The sequence below is a fragment of the Sebastes umbrosus genome, chromosome 2, assembly GCF_015220745.1.
Source record: "Sebastes umbrosus isolate fSebUmb1 chromosome 2, fSebUmb1.pri, whole genome shotgun sequence".
Taxonomy (NCBI): Eukaryota; Metazoa; Chordata; class Actinopteri; order Perciformes; family Sebastidae; genus Sebastes; species Sebastes umbrosus.
Genome location: NC_051270.1, coordinates 14877265 through 14898957, shown reverse-complemented (window position 1 = coordinate 14898957; position 21693 = coordinate 14877265). Strand labels below are relative to the sequence as shown.

The window sequence follows — 21693 nt, the reverse complement described above, 5'->3', positions numbered from 1 at the left end:
GGAGCAAGCCAGGCGGTTTAGATTTACAGTATGTCACACAAAATGTTCCTGAGAAAGATATAACCACACCAAACCCCCCCCCCCCCCGCTCCCCCTCCCACCCCTAAAACAAATGCCAAAATGTAGCCAGAATATGAAATGAAACATAAAATGTTCACAGTTTTTGCAGCTTTTAAAAAAGAAATTGTTGCTCAAAAAACAAATGTATTGTCAAATTAGGGCTGGGCAATAGGGCCAAAATCTTCTATCATGATATAGGTCATTTCATATCTCGATATATATCACAAAATAGGATGTTTTCTGGTAATTCAATAAATAAACAGTCTATATGAAATAACCACATGGTAAAGACTATTTTTGTATACTCCCGTGTGAATTAAATACTTGACAAATGAAAAGTATTTTCTCATTTTGAGTGCAAAATGAACATAAAGGTTTTAAGTGATATTATAGAGAGAAAAAAAAAATATATATATACAGTATATAGGCCTAGCCTGTATTGCGATAGAAAAGATATAGAAAAACATATACGACAGACATTTTAACATCCGTTTTGACGATATATATCTATCCTATGTCACATCTTTATATGCTGAATGACTTGTTGTCAGGAGATTCTTTAATCTTCCTTGAATAAAGTTAGACATCTAGCAGGATACCACTGAGATTGGGTAATCTCACGTCTCCGTTTTCTAAAGTGCGAGTCAAAGGAAGTATATTGAAAAGATTTCCATAATGCAAAACAGAAGTGAAATAAGCAGATGGACATTCAGTACGATAAACATGTCTACTGTCGAAATGGAAAATGGGTAATTATCATAACCCTCTATGACACACTGAAAAAAGTTCCCTGACCCAGGCTTAAAAAACATTACTCTGGCAGAGCAGCTTAAGCAAATAACTCCAAGATTGACTGATTCTTGAGTCCAGCAAATGAAGACAACATGCCACAATGGAAAACAGTTGTGCAAAGGGAACAGAAAGAGGTTCGCCTGCAAGAGGGAATATCAAAGCACACAGTTTCCACTTGCAGGGCCCTGTAATGACATGCACAGTCCACGTCCTCACAGAGCCTCAGGTATGAGGGAAGTGAAAATCCACTGAGCGATCACACACATTGGAAATAGATGGTCAGTTGATGGAACCTGTATTGAAATCTTCCAGGTCGACTCAGTAAAGCTTTCTCTGGCTCTCTCATTTAACGCTACGATCTGCTTTATTTTAATTTCACCGTTGGAGTACGTAAGTGAGTGAGTGAGTGAGTGAGTGAGTGAGTGGGTGGGTGATGGCACATTGGAGAAGCTCTTTTAAAAAGTCAGTTTCTCAATGTCACTCATTTCTGTGAATCATCGCTGGATTTCCCATCTGATCTGACGGTAAGTGATTCACAAGACTCCCGCCTTTGATCTGGGACACAGAATAGTGGCTCCACTAAGCAGATGACCACAGGACTGGGCTTCAGGGAGGAAACCATTGGAGCCCAAATGGCCGCCCGGGGAGATCGGCAAAGCTCATTACAATGGTTAATAGTATATGAAGCTGACGAGTCCCTGGTATCAAAACCATAATAACTAGAGCTTTTCCTGCCATTTAATGGGTGGTGGTCAGGAGCTGCTAAGTTAATTGATTTGTTTGAACAGCATTAGAGCTGCAACTAATGATTACTTTCATTATTGATTGATTGTTTGGGCTATAAAATGTCAGAAAGTACCCTGGTCCAACTTAAAGCCACCTTTAGGAACATTTCCTAAAGCCCAAGGTGGTGTCTTCAAATAGCTTGTTTTGTCAGTCCGAACCATAGACTGTATATAAGAAGTAGTCACCATGACGTCACCCACTGGTTTGTGGACTGCCGTTTTGAAGCCTCAAGTTCGGCATTTTGGCCGTCACCATCTTGGTTATTTGCAACCAGAAGGGACACCAAAGGGTGGAGCTAAGTACAACCGAACACTGAATAAGACATTTTAGGCGTCAAAAAAAGGTTATAAATAACTTTCATGAACTAAAAACCCACTGTGAAAGGGTTAAAGTTGTAAGACGAAAACAAGAACAACTCCCAGACCGGACAACGCCCCTGCTGTATTGTCTATTTTACTCTAAATGAGACCATAATTTACTAAATGAACGTCACATATTAGATAGAATGCATGTTTAAGGCACTTCGGCATTGGCTTCACTTTTCAGACCCCGGAGTAACCTACTGGCCCAAACTCCAAAGATATTTAATTCACTATCACATTAGACAAAGACAAGCAACAAATCCTCACCTTTGAGAAGCTGAAATTAGAGAATGTTTTGTATTTTTGTCTGAAAAATAAAGATGAATTATACCAGCTATTCATTTGCTTTTCAAAAAAGTGTAAGAGTAGAGTTTAAAAAATAGTATCTTCCACACTGCAGCTGAGGTGACTCATCCTCGTAAACTTATTATTTACAGACACACTTGTATACACTCTTTTCAGCACCTGTACATTTACAAGGGGGAGTGAAATCCTCTTCTCTACTCTGTCAAGTCCTCACATGCACGCCATGACAAATACGGTATTCCTTTTCCAGTCAAACACAGGTGCTCGATGCTCGGCCGACAAGCACAAATCAACACTGACAATCAGGAAGAGCAGCCAACAATGCAACAAACTAAATCTTCTTCATAATAATTTGTGTATATTCAGAATTGTGAACAAAGAGTTAATATGTTGCTCTTGTCCCCACTGAGGGATTTCCAGGCTTCCCCTCCTCCTGTCTAAAGCAAAAGGCAGCACTGGCAACGTCTCCGCACCAGGCTCCAGCCTCTGCCAAGACCTCTGGATTACACTCTCTAAGACCTTAATTGTATGGAAAGATGACACAGAGAGTACGTTTCCACTTGTTTCAGGGGAAAAGACCAGCAAAGGTTTGCCATTGTTTTTAACGAGCAGCAGCATTCGATGGAAACGTATTTTCCTTCCACTGTTGTTTTTTCATGCCGTTGAATCAATGGCTCTGTGTTAATACTCTGTTATGGTTGGTTAATGGCAGCGTAAGACTAAGATGGTCCCATATACACACACACGTCTATGCACACAAACAAAAAACTGATGATTTATATCTGGTTGTTTCATACAAATAATCACAGTTTAATGAACTACAGATATGTTTACATTTCTTCCTGCTTGTGTACACACACACATAAAAATATCAGACGTTAATGATTATGGAAAATTAGTTTGTCTGATGTAATATCTCTAGTGATGTGATGAGTTTAGAGTTTCCTACCATTCACTGCTTTTACTGTAAATGACTTTGCTTTACACTGTTGTTGAAAGAAGGTCGTTGACAATAGATGGGGCAGGTGTACCTTTACAGTACAAAAAAAAATTGGGCAAAATTGGGCTTTCATCGAGATCATTTACAAAGGTAGCCAAAAAACAAAGGTCATTTCCAAGTTTAATTTCATGTTTAATTTCATTTGGGATACAGCTGGAGTCGCGTTTCTCGCCACCTGTCAAAGGTAAATCCAATATTCACTGGCGTTTTCTCTCCGGTCTGTTCGGCCAACTCCTGAGAAATATATCCAAGTCCTTTTTGGATTGAGAGAAGTTGGCTTCTTCACCACTCACTTGTTTTATTCATTTATGGCTCTCTGCCATTTTGCAACATTTGGGGATTATAAAGATCGTGGGCAGAGAGCAGCTGCCTGAGCTGAAGGAGACTGTTGCTGTTGATTCTCAGTGGGATTGTCAGTACTGACAAGCCTTTGTCTTTACAAAGAACTACTTGTTTTGATGTCAAAGCAAGATTCAGACATATTCACTTTCTTGCCGAGAGTCACTTGAGCAGAGCGTTACCACTCTCATATCTGTCCAATAAATATAAGGCTGCAGTCAGCGGCCGATTAGCTTAGCTTAGCATAAAGACTAGCTCTCCGAAGGTAACAAAATCCGCCTGTGAAGTTCACAAATGAACATTTAACATGCTATATCTCACTTGTTCCCAGTCTTTGTGTGAAGCTACCTGGCTAAAACAAGCTGTGATTTCACGAGCCAGGTTATTTCTTGGCCAGGATCAGTTGCCAGGCAACCAGCAGAGACTTCATGAAGTGAGTTTCCTGCCAAGAAGTAACCTTTACCCTATAACCTTTATAGGGTGCTTTCCCAAGCCATAGTCCGTTTGACTAGTCCGAATCAGAGTGAAATTGATACTTTTGGTTCGTTTTCTGTTTAGTTTTCGGTTTCACAGGGCACAAATCAAAGCGGACCAAATAAATAAAACAAGTTGCTGAGGAGCGTGTACGAAGGAGCAAATTTATCTTTTTCGTCACAAGCGCTGCCACTTCTATGTAGGGAATCACGGACTTTGACTCGGCACTGATTTACTGCACATGAATCCCTTCTATTCCAGTTTATGATTTTATAAATGTCATTATTTTTGTGGACTTTATTTAGCATATTCTGTTCTCTTCAGCCCAGATATCAAGCAAACATCGGACTTCTGCAGAAGTCCAGGTCAGTCCTCTCCCTCTCATGTTAACCTGTCATTTACCTGTGTCCATTTCAAATGCCTTCACAGGCAGCCTGCGTTTTGGTGCCCTTGGAAACGGTCCGAGACCACCTCTCGCAAGCGGTCTCGGTCCGGTTGTTTCAGTCCGCACCAGAGTGCGATTAGTGCATTCACAACCGCCCAAACAAACTGCACCACAGTTTGATTAAAAAAGCGGACTAAATGTTGGCTTGTGAAAGCGCCCATAGAAGCACAACATGCCGTTTTTACACTTTGAGTTTACACTAGCGGTTTCCCTGTTTTCAGTTTTTATGCTAAATTAAGCTAACTGGCTGCTGGCCTCATATTCAACATCCAGACAAGAGTGGTATTCATCTTCTCATCTAACTCTGGGCAACAAAGCAGATAATCCAATTTTCCAAAATGTCAAATTATTGTTTTAATATAAAAACGTTGCTTAATGAATCTTTAAATTTAAAAAGAAAAGCAGAGTGCATGTGTGCAAGCCCCTGAGTAACAATGACGTAGCCTGTTAAATCAAAAGCTTGACTGAGAAATTAAAACGTCAACAACATGTGAGGAACTATTGTGCCGCACAATACGTAGTGCCACAACTTTTTTAACAACATCTTTTGGATGTTTCTGTCTATTTCTACAAAGTCTGTGCTCTTGTAAAGATAGAAAAACAGAACAGTAAAACCACATATTTGAAAGATGTGTTCACTGCACGGAGAGTGCCTCGTATATTTGATTACATCTACAGGATAACGAGTGTCACTCCCTGTGTGTATCTGTGTGCTTTTGTGTCATTGCTGTGTCTGTGTCTCTCTTAAGGAGAGCAAGCGGCAGGGCTCGGCCTATTATTAACCCTCAATGCCGCGCTCGCAGTTTGAGGCAGCTGTGCATTTGGGCAGGGCAGGGAAGGGCCAACAAAAGACCAGCGTTTGTTGTGAACACACACTGCGCACACTACCAACACCCCAATAACTGCTTACACACACACCCACACGTGCTATCCCTTCCCAGCCACACTCTGTAAACACAGAGATCTTCACGTGCTGATTAGTTACTTAAAAGAACAGTCCAGCAGCACAGGGGCTTCAGATTCTGTCACCATGACGGCTGCAATCATCGTTACAGGGGGGTCTATTCTTCAAACTGTGTTTAGAAGCAGCCAAACACACAAGTTTACAGGGTTTTGGCAAACCTGGCTGACAGGGGATGGATGGTAGACATTAATTAATATGAAAACAGTAATAATATTCCAAGTCCATCAATCATCTGTTTATCTTTATAAAATCCTGTAATAAAAACAAAGCAAAAAGAATGTGTATTTATTTTGTTGAGGTACTGACACGCCATGGTCTCTTCGCCAAATGTGTCAAACAGTGACCGTGAAAAAAACTGTCTTTGATGATTATATTTCATGATGGCACACCCAATGTTGCTCTGTCCTGTTTTGATTCAGGCATCAAAGCAGTAGAAAGACACAAAGCTGCACATTTTAGCCACATTCAGTTTTGTCCCATGCTGCTTTGTTGAAAAGTCCCTCCTTTGCTTTTCCAGATCATTGCCTTTGTTAACATCTTTTCTTTTTTTTCACTGCAAAATCTAATAAAAATAAAGTGTTGCTGTCCGTCTGCTGTGATTTCAAAGAGGCTAATTTGTATTTATTTTATATTTGTATTAAGTCAAATTTAACTGTAACTACATTATTGACAAATTAAAAACACGCTGTATATTGTTAAAAAAATACAACCCATTAAATTATCCGGTATAATCTCCGATGCCAAGTACATTTCAGATTGAATGTCTCGGCTGAGTGACCCTGCAGTGGGGTTGGATCCTGACCTTGTCTGTCCATCTGTCTGTCAGTCTGTCTTCTCACCTCCTGTGTCTCCTGCTTTGAGCACACACACACATACAGTACACTCACACCTCCACAACATCAAACAGATAGAAACAAACACAATACCCCACCTAACACACACACACACACACACACACACCAAGACACACATCTCAGGCATGCTCTGGTGTGCGTCACGAGGGCCATCTGCTTGCTAACCAGAGCAGTTTTCTACACGTTCACATTCGTATTCCCTCTCATGCCACTGACACAAGTCTGTGATTCTACTGCAGTAGTTCATTACACGGATAATGATTGCATGATGTGCAATAATAATGATTCAATCTCAGCTTTCTACAGGTCAGAAAGCTGTTTAAAGTCACATTTTCCAAAATGTTTTACTAAAAGATGTATCTTAACACTAAAAATAGAGTGGAGGACAGCGGAAAAAATACAAGAACGGACAGAGATGGAGTGAAAATCATGAGCTGAAGGGAGGTAAAGGTGATGCAACCTCATTCTGAAGGGTTAAAGGGTGGCGTGTTGATGGCAGTTACATTTAATTGTATATTAGAGGGCTGGTTTCCCTTATTCTAACTACATTAATCATATAGCACAGTCACAGTGATTATATACACTGCCTTAAAATGTTAATTATACATAATCGCTCTGGATTATCTTTGAGTGTGAACAGATTTAACAACTTTAAACAGCCATCCTTTAAATGTGTATGCATATATGTGTGTATCTTTTATGCTATAAGAATCTATGTGCATTTTCCGCTATTCTATGTGTGCATTTGTGCCCCTCCTGATCTGTCTGTCTGTCTGTCAAACTGGGGTGAATATGGTCTACTTAAGAGAGTGTGACCTCCTAAAACTCGGAGCTGGGTATAAGCTTCACGTCGCTACTTCAAAACATGGCCTACAGAGCTGGACTGGCACAGAAAGCTATTTTTAGCCACAGGCTCAAAGGGAGAGCTTACATTTCCCGGCTGAACCGTGTCACTCACAAACTTTTCTCACACTTTTTTTTTTGTAAAGAGTGCGAGTGCAGCCAGCTACTTTCAGAGTGGCTGTCTCTGCATGTGCGATGGGGAGAGACCGACTAATTCTGAGTTACAGTTTTGTGTGAAATATTTCTGAGTAAACAGATTTTATGCGTGTGAGCCTGTAAGAAAGAAAGACAGAAAAGAGACAGGCTTTTTTTTTCACACAGGTTACATGTTTAAATGTGTGTTAGCGTGTGTGTACGCATAAGTATTACGCACTGATGAACCTCAGTGGTTCACACATGACTTATTGACTATGGCCCTGTGTTAATTAGGCTGACCCTCACTAGCACACAATATCACACCTCCCTGACACAGCCTCGCCGGGCTATTTATTAACCCTAAACCTTTAGGACCCTCATTTGAATATGGCAACGGGGTTAACAGAACTCAGCGAGGCCCTGAACGGCAGATAAGGAGGTAGACGATTTGGAATATTTTGGACACACATATTTTAAGTCATGGATGAGAGACAAAAGCTGCTAAATGCATGCGCTAACTTCACGGTCGATTGTTAAGTCAACACGTCTCCTGAGCATGCTAATTAGAGTTGTTAACGCACATACGTACACACACACTCACATACACACAGGATGTCATTACTGCAGCAGCACATATCTGTAGTCTGTAGTGTGTTCCAGCAACAGTCTTTTGCAAGTAGCACACAATGATGCAATCCTCCCCAGTTCCAAGAAGCCAAAAAATACAAAGTGCAATTAATCTCCAAACTGCTGCCAGAGATACAGAAGCTTAGCGGTTTTACAATTAGGCCCTTTAATATGATACTATAGTCATCAGTCCTATGTTACCCAATACTCACAGAACCCCTCAGTAATGAACCTGTGCACACAACTGTGCGCTGCAACAGCAGATGAGACGTTATCACCATAATCAGACACTTGAAAATACAACTAGTGCTCTGTATTGTTTTACATCATCAGATACAGATTTATTTTAGCGCCTGACATATTGTAGGGCAAATTGAATCCCTTGGCGGCCCCTTGTTTTAGACTGAAAATTAGATTGTTCACAGATGGGTGTGCTGTGTAAATATCTTGTGTAAAAGGACAGGGCGAGGAAGGAAAATGTGATAATGAGAGCAGAAAGACAGGACTGACAGAAAACTGGAGAATGAGAGTCAGAACAAAAACAAAAGAGACGTGTAATTACACACAGAGAGAAAGACTGAGTGACAAGTAGAGGGAGGGAAGGTGCGTGTCCACTTGGTGCCTCTGTCTTTGGGCCAGCTTCTCTTTGTAATTGTTCTAGAGTGCTTGCAACCAAATCTGATCAAGGGTCTATTTCTGAGCTTCAAGTTAAAATAACTTTTCATAGATGTCTTGTGCTCTGTCACTTTTAATGAACTGACCAATCACAGTAGAGAAGGCAGGTAGACGTCATTGCTCTGAATGACTCTCAGTGCATTTCTGCTTGTTAAAGACTTCAGACGGACACTGACCCTTAGAAGGGAAAATACAAAATGATGTTGTAGTCACAGAGATTAACATCATAAATAAATATCTTACCGTCGTCCAGCGTGATGTCCTGTAGGCCGATGGTGCGGAAGGTGGGCTCCTTCTCCTCCGGCTCCTGCTTGATGTTCAGTCTCTCTCCGTCTCTCTCCGAGGGGAAGTGCCCCTGCGGGCTTAGAGGGTGAACCAGAGGCCCTGCTGCCACCGGGGACAGGCTGGCCATGACCGGGCTCGTAGCCTGGGGAGAGGGCTGTCCTGAATGCTGCTGCTGCATGGGCCCCAGAGGACTGCCACAAGAGGTGGGGGAGGATGAGGTGGGAGAGTGGTAGGGCAGCGAGTGGAGCTGAGGGGAAGAAGGCCCAGAGTGGGGAGAGGGGATCATCCTTGGAGCAGGGACGCTGGACGGTGTGGGACAGGAGGCTGACCTTTGACTTACCGGGTGGTAGCCCATAGCCCTCTGCAGTTGGGAGGAGTGCTGCCCCATGAGGGGGTGGCCACCAGGAGAGGGCACCTGGGTGGGATTCGGGGAGCAGTGATAGCCTCCGAGTGTGTGCATGTGTGGGGATGACGGGTTGAGCATTGATTGCTGGCTCTGGGGAGAACCAGCAATGGGGTGGGTAGTTGAAGAGGAGGGAGCTGAGGGTGAAGAGCAAGGGGAGGAAGGGTACACCATTCCCATGCTCATTGGGTGAGACGCTGCACTGGGGCTGTGCTGAAAGGGCATCCTCTCGTAGCCCTGAGGAGGAAGGCTGGACTGGCCGTTGTAGGGCAGGCTATGGCTGTGACCGTGGCTGTGCTGCATAGGCTGGTAGGAGGGCCGGGGAGGAGCAGGAAGAGGAGCAGGGGCAGAGCTCGGGTGGAACGTCATGTGGCAGTCTGCGGGTGGGTGGTGCAAGCTGCGGCCCTGGAGGTGAGACAGGTGCTGGAAAGACGGGGAGCCTAGGGAGGGGCAGGGGGCCTGCAGGGGTAGCAGGCCAGGTCCGGAGCCGGCGGCCAGGCCGTGAGGGGAGCTGGACAGAAGGCCGTCCGATGGGTGGCACTGCTCAGGAGAAGGCAGCTGGGTGCGCACCAGACTGGCAGCATGTGCCAGGGGCATGGACATAGGGGGTACTGCAGAGAGGTCCAGCTCTTCTCTGTGCTCCTGTTTCACCATGACTAAAGGGAGAGAGGTGTACACAGAGAGAGGGTGGAAGAGAGGTGTGACGAAAGAGGAAAGACAGACAGGATGAAAGAGAAAAAACACATTGTCAGTTAATCATTAGTCATTGTCATCAATCAAATGCTGCTTGACGAGAAGGAAAACAAATCTGTAAATTTGTCAAGTCATTGCATTGCAACACATTGACAGTGTCACTGCTATTTTTGCTTCAGGTACAGAAGTCCGGTGACATCAACCAGCTAAAAAAAGCAGTAGTTGCTTCAGGTTTTTCCTCATTCTCAACAACCACTAACTCCCTCAGTCTGTGGCTTTGAAGTTGGAATATGTTTCAGTAAAACCTAAAAAAACAAGGTCACAAGATCCTCAAAGCAGTGAACATAGTTTCTGAAATGTATGGATTGTGTAATGGGTCTCCTTCCAGATGAAAAAAGCCTAACAAAAAGCGAGTGACATTGTGATGGTAAATGGGGCCATTCCCTTTTACTGTGACAGCTCACAGCGCTGCTATGCCAATCGGTAACCTATTTCCCAATCTGGTGCCTTGCGACAGTGAGTTTTATTTTTATCCAGCTCTGAATTAGAGGGAGAGCATATGTTGCCAGTCCGGGTGCCATCATGTGAAATGCTGTGTGGGAAGAGGAGCTGAATGCCCCGCAGCCCGGATCAGACGGACAGCAAACGAGTTTGCTGCTCGTGCCCTTTACTCACCCCATCATGCCTCTGGGATTGAGAGGAGAGGGGGCACGGAAAGGCCAAACAGGGTTTAAGTCAAGTCCAGTCAATTATGGCTAAAAATGGAGTCAGAGGGATATCAAGGGTAAAGGAAGGGTAACATACTGTATATTTAAACATGGAATATAACTTAAGTTCGGGTGTTTTTTACCCAACATTAAATACAGCCTCAAAATTGAGCAACATACAAACATATATATTGTTTTCTGTAAAAGCATGTTACTTTTATCCTGACAAGTTTTCTCAGAATTCATCCTTAAATTGGGCCAGGGCCTCTGCAGCCCAGCCCATGATGAAACTTTTTTTTTTCCCCCGCCACAATAAAGCAGGCGGTGTCCGTGGTGACACTCGTGGTGTCAGCGACCCAGCTTGACTGACAGAGCAGGGTTACTCTCCTCTGCTCTGATTGGCCGCCCTCGTCTATCAACGGTGAAAACAGGAACTGTCAGTGCCGAGTGGGCGTGCTTGCAAACAGAAAGGCTGGGTGGGTGGAGGGGCACGGTCGCTTATATGCGTACACGCACACAAACACACACGCTGTTGTGGTAAAGCTCAGGGGTTTGGATATGTTGCACAAAATGCTCACATGTCATTATATTCCGCCAACGGTGTTTTCAGTCTGACTGGCTTCGAGAGGAAAATAACACAATAACAATATCAAATAGCAAGGCAGGAATGTGACTTTAATGAAAAACATTAGGGAAACTTTCAGATCAAAATATCATGACCGCCGAGTTTCCTTACTGCTAAAATAATCATATCGAGCCACAACTCAGGATCTATGTATAGTAAAAGTTTCCTGGACAGCAAAAGATTTACATCATAAAATACCATGCAAATATAATACATGTGAGGAAAAAAAAGGTTGGCTTAAAAGATTGAGAAGGCTTTACAAAATAAACAGTTGGCAGGTGTTAACGTTATTGTTAGTGGAAGAGCCCTCTCTAAACCACAGCAATGCTTTCTTTGGAGAGAGAAAGAGAGAAACGGGGTTAGTGAAACCCCTGTGGAGAAGTGTGCAATGCGAAGAGCATGTTACAACTGTCTCTGCTGTCAGTCAAACTTCTTGTCATTACCTTGGGAGAGGAAGCAGTACACGCAAAGGAATGCAAAGTAAAGCTTGAGAGAATCGCTTTGTGTAAATGTCTGTAAAATGAGTTGCTGGGAAATTACTTGTGATCTCAAATACTTGAGCAGAATGAGATTAGCAAAATTGTGCTCCCTTGCCTTATCTGTTTTGTTCCCCAAAGATTTGTTTTAAATGTAGCAGTTGTAAGTAATAAAGAAGGAAAGCCGAAAACAGCTATTGATGGTCTAAGATTCTTCCTAAAAGTCATGAGAACCTCTCATCTCACCTGACAGGTAAGTGAAGCGCTGCGATTGGCTCCTTTTCCGCTTGCCATTGCAGACATAAAACTGCACCTGCACAGCTGAGCCCACAGACTTGCTGTGGTAGGGAGGGACCTCCACCACGATGCACGACTACAAAAAGACATTTAACATTATTTACACACAACAAAACAGAATACCATAAAATGCATATACTAGTACAAATAATGTACAACAGACAAGTTTACTAAAGTTCAAATATTACAGACAAAATGCTGTAGAATAACTTTACTCACTCCTTGAGTTTTCTCACGCAGTATTTTTGCCTCAACTTCCCATTGTGGTCGTCCATCTATGAGGAATGGTTAAGAACAAAAAAAAGCTAAATGCATAAATCAGTGATAATCCTAGAGCCATAAACAGAGACTACGGATATCACAAGAACCAATACTTCGTTACTAAGTTGATGCAAAAATTCTGAAAATGTGATGGTACTCGTCTTTCTGCAGTACCACAGGTACCGTCAGGGCTCGAGACAAACATCGTCCCGGGGGGACAATAGAAAATGTGATTGGGACGCAGTAAAGTCACTACAGACACGTCCAGGGGACGGACATTATTTTTTCCCTGCAACATTGTGAACAACAAATCTGTGTTGAAATCGGCAGGACGAGAGCTAGTTGACGTTAGCTGTTATCAGCCGGTAATAGTCCTGCACAGAGCTAACGTTAATGGAAGGTGTCATTGATTTACATTATGATGCGTTCAGGCTCTATTCAGCAAAGACGAGTACTAGGTGAAAGTAGATTGTACGTTATCATGATGTGTTGAAATGTAATCTTGTGAGATGTAGTTTTTGGCGAGAAACTTGAATAAATCCAGTTGTTTGAAGGAGATGTGTTCAAAGCAATAGAAAACAGATAATAGAGAGGGAATTATGACCTGTTTAACTTCCTAACAACAACCAGTATGCAAACGGTGATATAGGAGTGTATCTTGTACATGGGGTTTATTGTTTTACTTTTCTTTTTTTTTTTTACTGTGGTATCAAATTTGTACTGAGGATGGTGGAATTTCACTGGTTTTGGTCTTTCACTACTAAATATAAATACAAAATATTATAAGTTGAAACTTTAACTGTAGATCTCTACAGGAAAGACTTTCATCATTTCTGTCACTCTCAACTCTGTTTCTTTACATTTAACAATAAACCTCAAAACCATAACAAAAGCAACACATTTGACAAACCAGTATATCAGAAAAGACTGAACTTTTCTTGAGTGCTGATTAAAGACAAAGTAATGCCTGGCTAAATGGACTGAGAGCTCAGTGGGTGATGAAGCAGAATACAGTATCATTGTATCACATCCTCTCATACTGTACTAGCCAGTTTTTGGACAAACACAACAACTGCTATCGTCCAAGCAACATCTACATACACAGTAAAAATAGGCATTAAAACAATTAAAATTATTATAATTCAACTTGATGGCTAACACAGAAGCAGTAATAAACCCAGGCCACACATGATCACTGATGACTACAGTTTTATAATTTAGACCCATTATGAATTATAGTGTGCTATTTTTCAAAGCAACTTTCCTCATCTGGATTAGCTCTCTTTCTCTATTTTCTATTTTCCTAAAGATGATGTCAATGCTCAGTGCTTTCTCAAACGGACAGGGCTTAAGAGCCACATGAGGCTTCAGAAAAAGCACACAATTTCAATTTGTTCTGGAGAACCAAGAGACATCAACATGATGTCGTTTTTAAGAAGCCGAATGGAGAAAATCCCAGCTGCTATTAAATAGTAATCAAATGTCCAAATATCCTGCTGTTTGTCTTGCCTGGTTAAAATTATGGAGAGAGCAGTGGAATAATTGTATTTATTTTAAAATGCCCTTACACACTTCCAGGTTTCTGGCTAGAAAACATCCTTTCCAGTTTTCCTATGAGGGATCTAATTATTTGGCCAGACATCTTAGGGGCAGCTGCTTGAAGGGAAGCAGTCGGGGTGAAAACACTGACAGGCTCGCCGCGCGGTTGGAAGAAATCACATCAAATCATCCCAGCATCGAGAAGAATAAAAACTTTGACAACCAAGTTAGTACCGTATAGTCCCTCAGCGGAGTCAAATCCATTTTCAGTTGCCTGTTTCATGGTGCACACATGGTGCAAGTATACTCTGCACCTGCGTGGCCTCTTCCTCAAAACCCAAAGGATTCCCCCAAATACCACTGTCATCTGGCATCTGCAACATGTCTGCAGAGAGGACTCGCCTATATGAGTCGATTCTAACAAGCACTCAACTGTAAGCCTTGTAACATTTAGGCTATTCAGCTTTCTCCCAAAACCCACTCTCTACTGTAGCTTTAAGTAGGCGATTTACCTGTTCTGATCTCACCCTAATCATATCCTTAGTCGCAGTAATCCACTGGCACATTAGCCTAAAAGAGACTCTCTCTTGTAAAGATGGCAGAGAGCTTTTTTTTTTCAAAATGACCTTGAATGTCTTTGCAGTTGACAGCAGTGCATTATTGCAGCGCTGCTTGTTGACATTCAACAGGCAGGAGCGAGGGCCCCACATGCTCTGTCAGACAACAAGCACCAACAGGAACCTCATACCACGCTAAGACAATGACTCGGATCACCCAGACACCCTGCGCACCCCATTCAGAGGGGGAAAGAACGTGCGCCCATTGTGCCGGAGATGATTACTGTTTATGTTGTAGCATCTTTGTAAAAGCCCACGGTTGTTTGGCTTTTACAACAGAAACAACACGGTGACTACAGAGAGAACACGTGCTGCTGTATTAGTCACTATTCAGACCACTCTTTTATATAAACATTCATCCTTGTAAAGTTGAAATACCTAGACCAATTATGGACTTATTTTTAACTTTAATGTTGGAGGAGATCTAGTAACTCTGACATACTAATCTTGGTTCTATTATATACAGACAAAAGAGAAAGTGAGGAAAACAGATAGATTTTAAAGCAGTATTTTCTTATTGTAAAGGCCTTTCAGTTAGTAGGTTTTCAGCATATTATTCACTTGCCATGATAAAAAAAACCCTGAAGACCCAAGTAAAGGTTACATTAAGGTAGAGCTGCAACGATTATTTGATTAGTTGTCAACTATTTAATTAATCGCCAACTATTTTGATAATCGATTAATCAGTTTGAGTATTTTTTTAAGAAAAAAATAAGTAAATATTCTCAGATTCCAGCTTCTTAAATGTGAATATTTTCTGGTTTCTTTACTCCTCTGTGATAGTAAACTGAATATCTTTGAGTTATAGACAAAATAAGACATTTGAGGACGTCATCTTGGGCGTCATTTTTCACCATTTTCTGACATTTTATAGACCAAACAGCTAATCGATTAATCAAGAAAATAATTGACGATAAAAATAATTGTTATTTGCAGTCCTACATTAAGGTAACAAAAAACAGGAATCACACCAAAGCTATGCTTTATCAGAACTTAGAAAATGTTGCATGCCAAGAGAGAGCGAACCTAAACTATTGCATTACAGTTTTATCTGCTTTAAAATAGGATCTCACATGAACAAATCTCTGTTTCTGTATATAGAAAAGTCATTTATAGTACCATTCTATAATCTCTGTGTACTAGCAACAATAGGCCAGTCTCTCCATCTCTTCATGAATCTACTGTCGTCTTTCAATTATGAGAGATGGTGGAAAAATATCTGTCACTGCCTCTCTTTCTTTCTTTTCTTCCATTCCTATACTTATTCCAATCAGGGCCTTTCTGCACTAAGGCAGGCGGATTAGTCATAATGAGGGGGATCATTTACACAAAGCTAATCAACATCATCTTCCCCTCCCCTTTCATATTCTCTCTGTCTCCGTCCACAGCCCGCTGCCTACGTGCACCATGGGGCCCGGCTTTTCTCCATACCCAAGATGCACCTCTCTAAGATTTCCACTTGTTGCTGCGCTATAGAGACTTGACCATCATCAGTGAGTTGTTTCAACCGTGCTACTTTTCTTTGCCATGCTTCACCTGGTACACATGAAAGAGCTAAAGACATTCCTCCACGCTGCTTTTTTTTTTCCTCCTAGAAAATCTCAGAGAATAGCTCTCGCTCTCAAAAACAACACCGCTTTCTGCCGTGTGTGAACTTGATTCTGTTGCTCTACATCACAAAGGTACCTCAGGCAGGCAGAGACTGGCTCGACGAATGTTATCCATTTAAAATTTCCATTCAGGGAACAGCTATTACATGTGTTTGATTACGGAGTGATGCACAAAAGAGAAAAAAAGATAAGGCAGAGAAAGAGTGACTTAAAAGAAACAGGATGAATAGCACAGGATATAAGTATTGTCTTTAGCCTTGGCATTTGTTAAACAGATATACAGTAAGCATCTTTAAAGTCATAAATACTCATTTTAGTATAAAGGATTCATCTGTTTTGAGTATATCATTCCATACTGGCCTGTCCTGTTAAGTGCGTATGTTTTTTGGACAGCAATGGCATGAAAAAAAGTTTTGCCTACCTTCACTACGTACGTTGGATTGTCTACATATATATTTTCTGTAAATTATGAGTTTTTTTGTCTTATGAACTAATTAAAACAAAAACATTTTCATTTTCCTAATGACAGTGTTTGGGTAAGTAAACAAAGTGTTGATGGTGAACAAACATTTTTACATTTTTATTTTGTGTAGATACTGCAGTGCTTTGATCTAGATATAAAAAAATGAATTAATTAGGGCTGTCAAAGTAAATGCGATAATAACGCATTAACGCAAATTTGTTTTAATGGCCCAAATTTCTTTAACGCACAAACGCAACTTACGATTTTTAATTAACCTCTTAAAAATCTGACGGGCTGCCGTCTGGCCCAGCCGCTATTCAATCTTTCGGAGGTTGCAGTGGGCTCAGTTTTAAAGCTAGAGTGATGATACTGGAACCATAAGAAAATAGAAAACCTACGAAATCCATTGGTACCACGCCATAATAGCTTGTCGCCAAGGAGACTAAGTAACACCCCAAACTTGCGCTAATTTTGGCAAGGAAAAACTGGCATGGCCATTTTCAAAATGGTCCCTTGACCTCTGACCTCAAGATATGTGAATGAAAATGGGTTATATGGGTACCTATGAGTCTCCCTTTTACAGACATGCCCACTTTATTATAATCACATGCAGTTTGGGGCAAGTCATAGTCAAGTCAGCACACTGACACACTGACAGCTGTTGTTGCCTGTTGGACTTGAGTTGGCCATGTTATGATTTGATGATATTTTTATGCTAAATGCAGTACCTGTGAGGGTTTCTGGACAATATTTGTCATTGTTTTGTGTTGTTAATTGATTTCCAATAATAAATATATACATAGATTTGCATAAAGCAAGCATATTTGCCCACTCCCATGTTTGATAAGAGTATTAAATACTTGATAAATCTCCCTTTAAGGTACATTTTGAACAGATAAAAAATGTGCGATTAATTTGCGACTAATCCCGATTAAATATTGTAATTGATTAACAGCCCTGAAGTTAATCTAAATGCGGACAAGAGATTATGCAATATTTTGTGTTAATATTGTCATGAGAATATTGTGAATATACTGCAATGTAAAGGCTGTATCAGGACGTACGGTGAGTTGCCTCATGCCTGCTTGATGGACAGTATTACTATCAGACATAAATCTGTTCTGCGTTAGACAAAATGCCCTGTGGGAACACTGTAGAGGACTTGTTGAGGCTAAGATAATGATACATGTCTTGTTCACATCCCCGCAGACGAGTATCAGCCATGACTATTATAAAAACTTCATAACCTTCTGCAGAGCTACACAATTTCTGATTCCAACCTCAAGTGTACAACCGAAGAATATGATTGTCCAACGGACCACATAAATGACACGTGTCTTGTTTTATTCATGGTGGCCTCTCTGATAAAATCTGTCAGACAACCATGAAACATGATTTTTTACACACTTAATTGGCACAAGCTGTTTCTGCAGAGGTGGTTCAAGGGTAAGCTGCTGTGCAGACATAACACGTACCAGGGCCTTTCTCCAGGAAGATGACCTTGGACTCTGGGAAGAAGTTGGAGCCGGTGATGACCATTTCTTCTCCCCCGCTAACCAGACAGCTGGTCAGGCTGGATTTCTCCACCTGGGGCAGCTCCTGAGCCGAACGCTGGGCTGGGAGAGACGCAGCAGGGGTTGAGGAGAAAAGGAGAAAATGATCATTTGCTGAGCGGTGTTCATTCAAGCTGCAGTCTATTTTCATAGAGTGAATGTACTATAATATAAGCAGACAAACTAACAGGAGCACCTTATAACGTCATAGAAAATTGTCAAAAAATATGGCCTCTAAATGACCAGAGATTAGCTCTCTGACAGCCTCAACACAAAAGATAGTATTTATTGTAGAGCTGTGGTAATGGCACAGACAGAACATTTACATTTTTAACATTTATCAGACATTCTTATCTAAAGTGACTTTCAATGAGAGCAAACAGTAGATTAAATCAACATCTCAAATTGCCAGACTGCAAGCTTGCTAATAAAGAAGTGTGTCGAAACGTTTGTGTGTGTGTTTGTCTGTGCGTGGATTTCTGAATGAACATGTTTGTGTGTGCACGAGACTCTGGCTGGGAAGTTGACACTCACAGCACTCCACAGGAATCGAGGCGGCCTGCAGCGACAGCACCTTCCCATTGGGTTGAGGGATGTGCACGCGGAACACCACGCGGACCCGCGTGTTCTTTCTCCCTATATCCGTCTCCCCCTTCCGCAGCTCGATGTCCGAGTTCCGCAGCTTAAGGATGCCAGCGCAGTCGATACTGCAAGGTAGAGGGAAAATAGTTGGCTCCATACGGCAATCACTAAGACATGGCTAAGTAGCAAAGGCCTGGGAGTGATAAAACCAACCACAAACCCAGCAGGGGAGTGGCAATGTGAGGCAAATTAAGTGTTGAATTCACAAAATAAAAATGTCTGTGAATGTGATTTATTACGTCTGTAAATGAGGAAATCCCTACCAAATCCCTTCCTATGAATTCCAATGTAAATAAAACCAGACCTTATATAAATATAATAATTCGGGTGATGCAGAATCATAAATATCTGAATAAAGTTTGCTTTTCTGCTCCATGAGAAAGATTTTCCCTCTGCGCAAGACTCTCCGGTTTAAATTAAGAGAATCTATTAAATCTCCTTTGGATGATGTTACGACCCTATATGATCATAAACGTGGTTATTTTTCCTTCACGGTGGTAAGCTCATAACTGTGTAATGTAACCCCGGAGTGCTCCAGACACCTACCCGGCCGTCATGTTGTTTTCAGGCAGGAGAGGAATTTCGAGAACTTTGGTGCTGGTGACTACAATTTCTTGGCTGGCTGTGGCGACGGTTTTCCCGGTGATCCGGTGCACCTGGTAGAAGGCGTGCGGCCTCAAGTAACGGTCGTCTGCTGTTCCGATGAACATCTGCAGGTTGATGGGCTTCTCACTGTAGCCAATGAGCTGAGACACAACAGAGAGAGATAGAAAAACAGAATGAAAACAGATGTGAGTTGTCGGCGTCCAGATGAGAGGTGTGAACAAAGAAATACTCTCTTCGTTTCCACTGGCCTTCAGAAGGCCACCTTTTTTGGAGGGAATCTAAATGTCAGGTCGAGGGTGTTGCGATATTTCTGGCAGGGCCACTGGAGATTCATCTGGCGCTTTTGGCCTCTAAACAGTTTGACACTGGTGCTTTCAACTAATAGACTTATAATTTTTCCCCCTTGCACGCCGGCCCCTTCACAGGATTCTGTGCAGGACACTGTTACCTCCAAAAACCTCACCACAGAACTTGAAACCCGGTTTGGTCAATCATTCCAAGACCAATTAAAAATTGTACTGCATCTACAGTGGCTACCACAAAAAAGAAAACTAAGAGAACTGAGTCGGCTTTAAGAGATTATGAGAGGAACAAACAAGCTGGTGTACTAAATCATCACATCAATAAACAAAAAAATTGGATGTTGAATTATACAAAAGCATCATTCATACGGTCTTCAGCTCATTCTGTGAGGTCTTGTGCGTATAAAAAGCCTTTTAATGGTTACACTGTGGCGTAAAAGGGGAAAAAAATATGCCAGTAAAAATGTCAACAGCCTTTTCAAATCCAGTTGTTCATGCGAGCCAACCTGGTTGGCATGAGGCACCGCGACTAGCAGCTGCCCTCTCCATTAGTCGCTGAGTGCTGGCACCCTGGACTCTCTGCTCAGACAGGTGAGATGTTGAATGGAGGAAAAGTGTTGCATGTCAGTTACAGACAAGGGGAAGATGGAAAGGTGAGCAGGATCTTTCGTCCTCCTCAGAGGGACAGAACACACAGGCCACACAATCCCACCACTGTTGTAATGTTGTACTTGGCAGACTGCGTGACAGCAAAATGGCATCCCCCCCCTTGTGCACATACACACTCCCTCCGTGCTACCCTCACCTCCAGCTCAGATGGAGGGCAGCCCATTGAGTTTAACAGAAAAGAACAAGACCATTCATTGGCGTTTCAACCAAAGGAACTGCCAAGCCTCAACCACCACCACAGCTGGCTACTGACCCTTTCCTCCCAGCAGGTTTGCGTCACACACCGCTGTGTCAATGTTTGGTACAAAAAGTACTGGTGGGTGGAAGGAGAGAAAGTGGGTGTAGCTTGGGATTTGTCATGTGCTGTTCCAAAACCAGCTAAAATAAAAAGGATTAAATTGGTCACAATCAGGCCCTGGAAACATAATGTACCTGAGAAAAAAAACAGTGAGCCGGCACTACCAAAGACATGTGTGCTTGGTTTCAAAATATTGACTTTCCCCGAAGCCAATTATTTAACTCTCCTGGTTTGAAGCAGGATTATTTCCAACATTGGTAAAAGGTGTGCTGGAATCAAATGTGGAATGGTTGTCATTGGATTTACTGGTAGCCTGTGCTCGTTTTTGCATCTCCCTCTCTTTCTCTCTCATTTCCTACGCTCGAGACGGTCCCCCGCTGTGAAAGAAGTTAAGGTATGGGGGCACCTACGTTGAACTTAGCTGTGGAAAAACTGAAATATGCTGTGTGATTACAGCGGGTTGTGTGAGAGGACGAGCCTCCAGAGGCAGATACTCGGCAGGCAGGGCGGCAGTGCTTGAATCTGAATAATGCTTCACTGTTCTTGGCCGAATAAAAACCTTGTACAGTATCTTAAGAGGGTTAAGCTTCTGAGCTCAATAAAGACCCGCTGGTTCCCAAGAGAGGGTTGAATACAAAAAAATACAAGGGAAAATCTATTTCTGGCAAGTAGACAAAAAAGGATTTTTAGTTACTACTTTACACAAATTTAGTTAAGAGCTCAACGGATAGATAGAAGAAGATTGATTAGCATGCATTACCAAGTAGCAAGGACAAATTCCTCTCCAGTGTGGTTATCCCAGTGTCTCAGGCTATACATGTACACAAGTCTGGGCTGAGAAGTGCAGGTCCAGGCTGGCTTAACTAATGCAGCTTCAGAGTGAGCTGTCAATCAGCTGCCTGGTTCAGCTCCCCATAACACTTGATGTTCATCTATCTACCTACTGAGAAGAAGCACATCTTTACAATATGAGCCTAGCCAAGGG

At 42.1% G+C, this 21693-nt stretch overlaps 1 protein-coding gene across 2 annotated transcripts in view; it reads right to left on the bottom strand.

The window, feature by feature from the left end:
• The window catches only part of nfatc3a (nuclear factor of activated T cells 3a), a 68925-nt gene that overhangs the window by 6071 nt on the left and 41161 nt on the right, over positions 1-21693 (bottom strand). Inside the window, exons 4-9 of one of the 2 annotated variants that reach the window (XM_037746451.1) lie at positions 19380-19579; positions 18726-18898; positions 18114-18254; positions 12368-12423; positions 12098-12224; positions 8906-10006 (exon numbers count right to left, since the gene is read on the bottom strand). In XM_037746451.1, coding sequence (XP_037602379.1) covers positions 8906-10006; positions 12098-12224; positions 12368-12423; positions 18114-18254; positions 18726-18898; positions 19380-19579 — 1798 coding nt within the window. The remainder of the gene's footprint in view (positions 1-8905; positions 10007-12097; positions 12225-12367; positions 12424-18113; positions 18255-18725; positions 18899-19379; positions 19580-21693) is intronic. The other variant, XM_037746459.1, reaches the window with a different exon arrangement.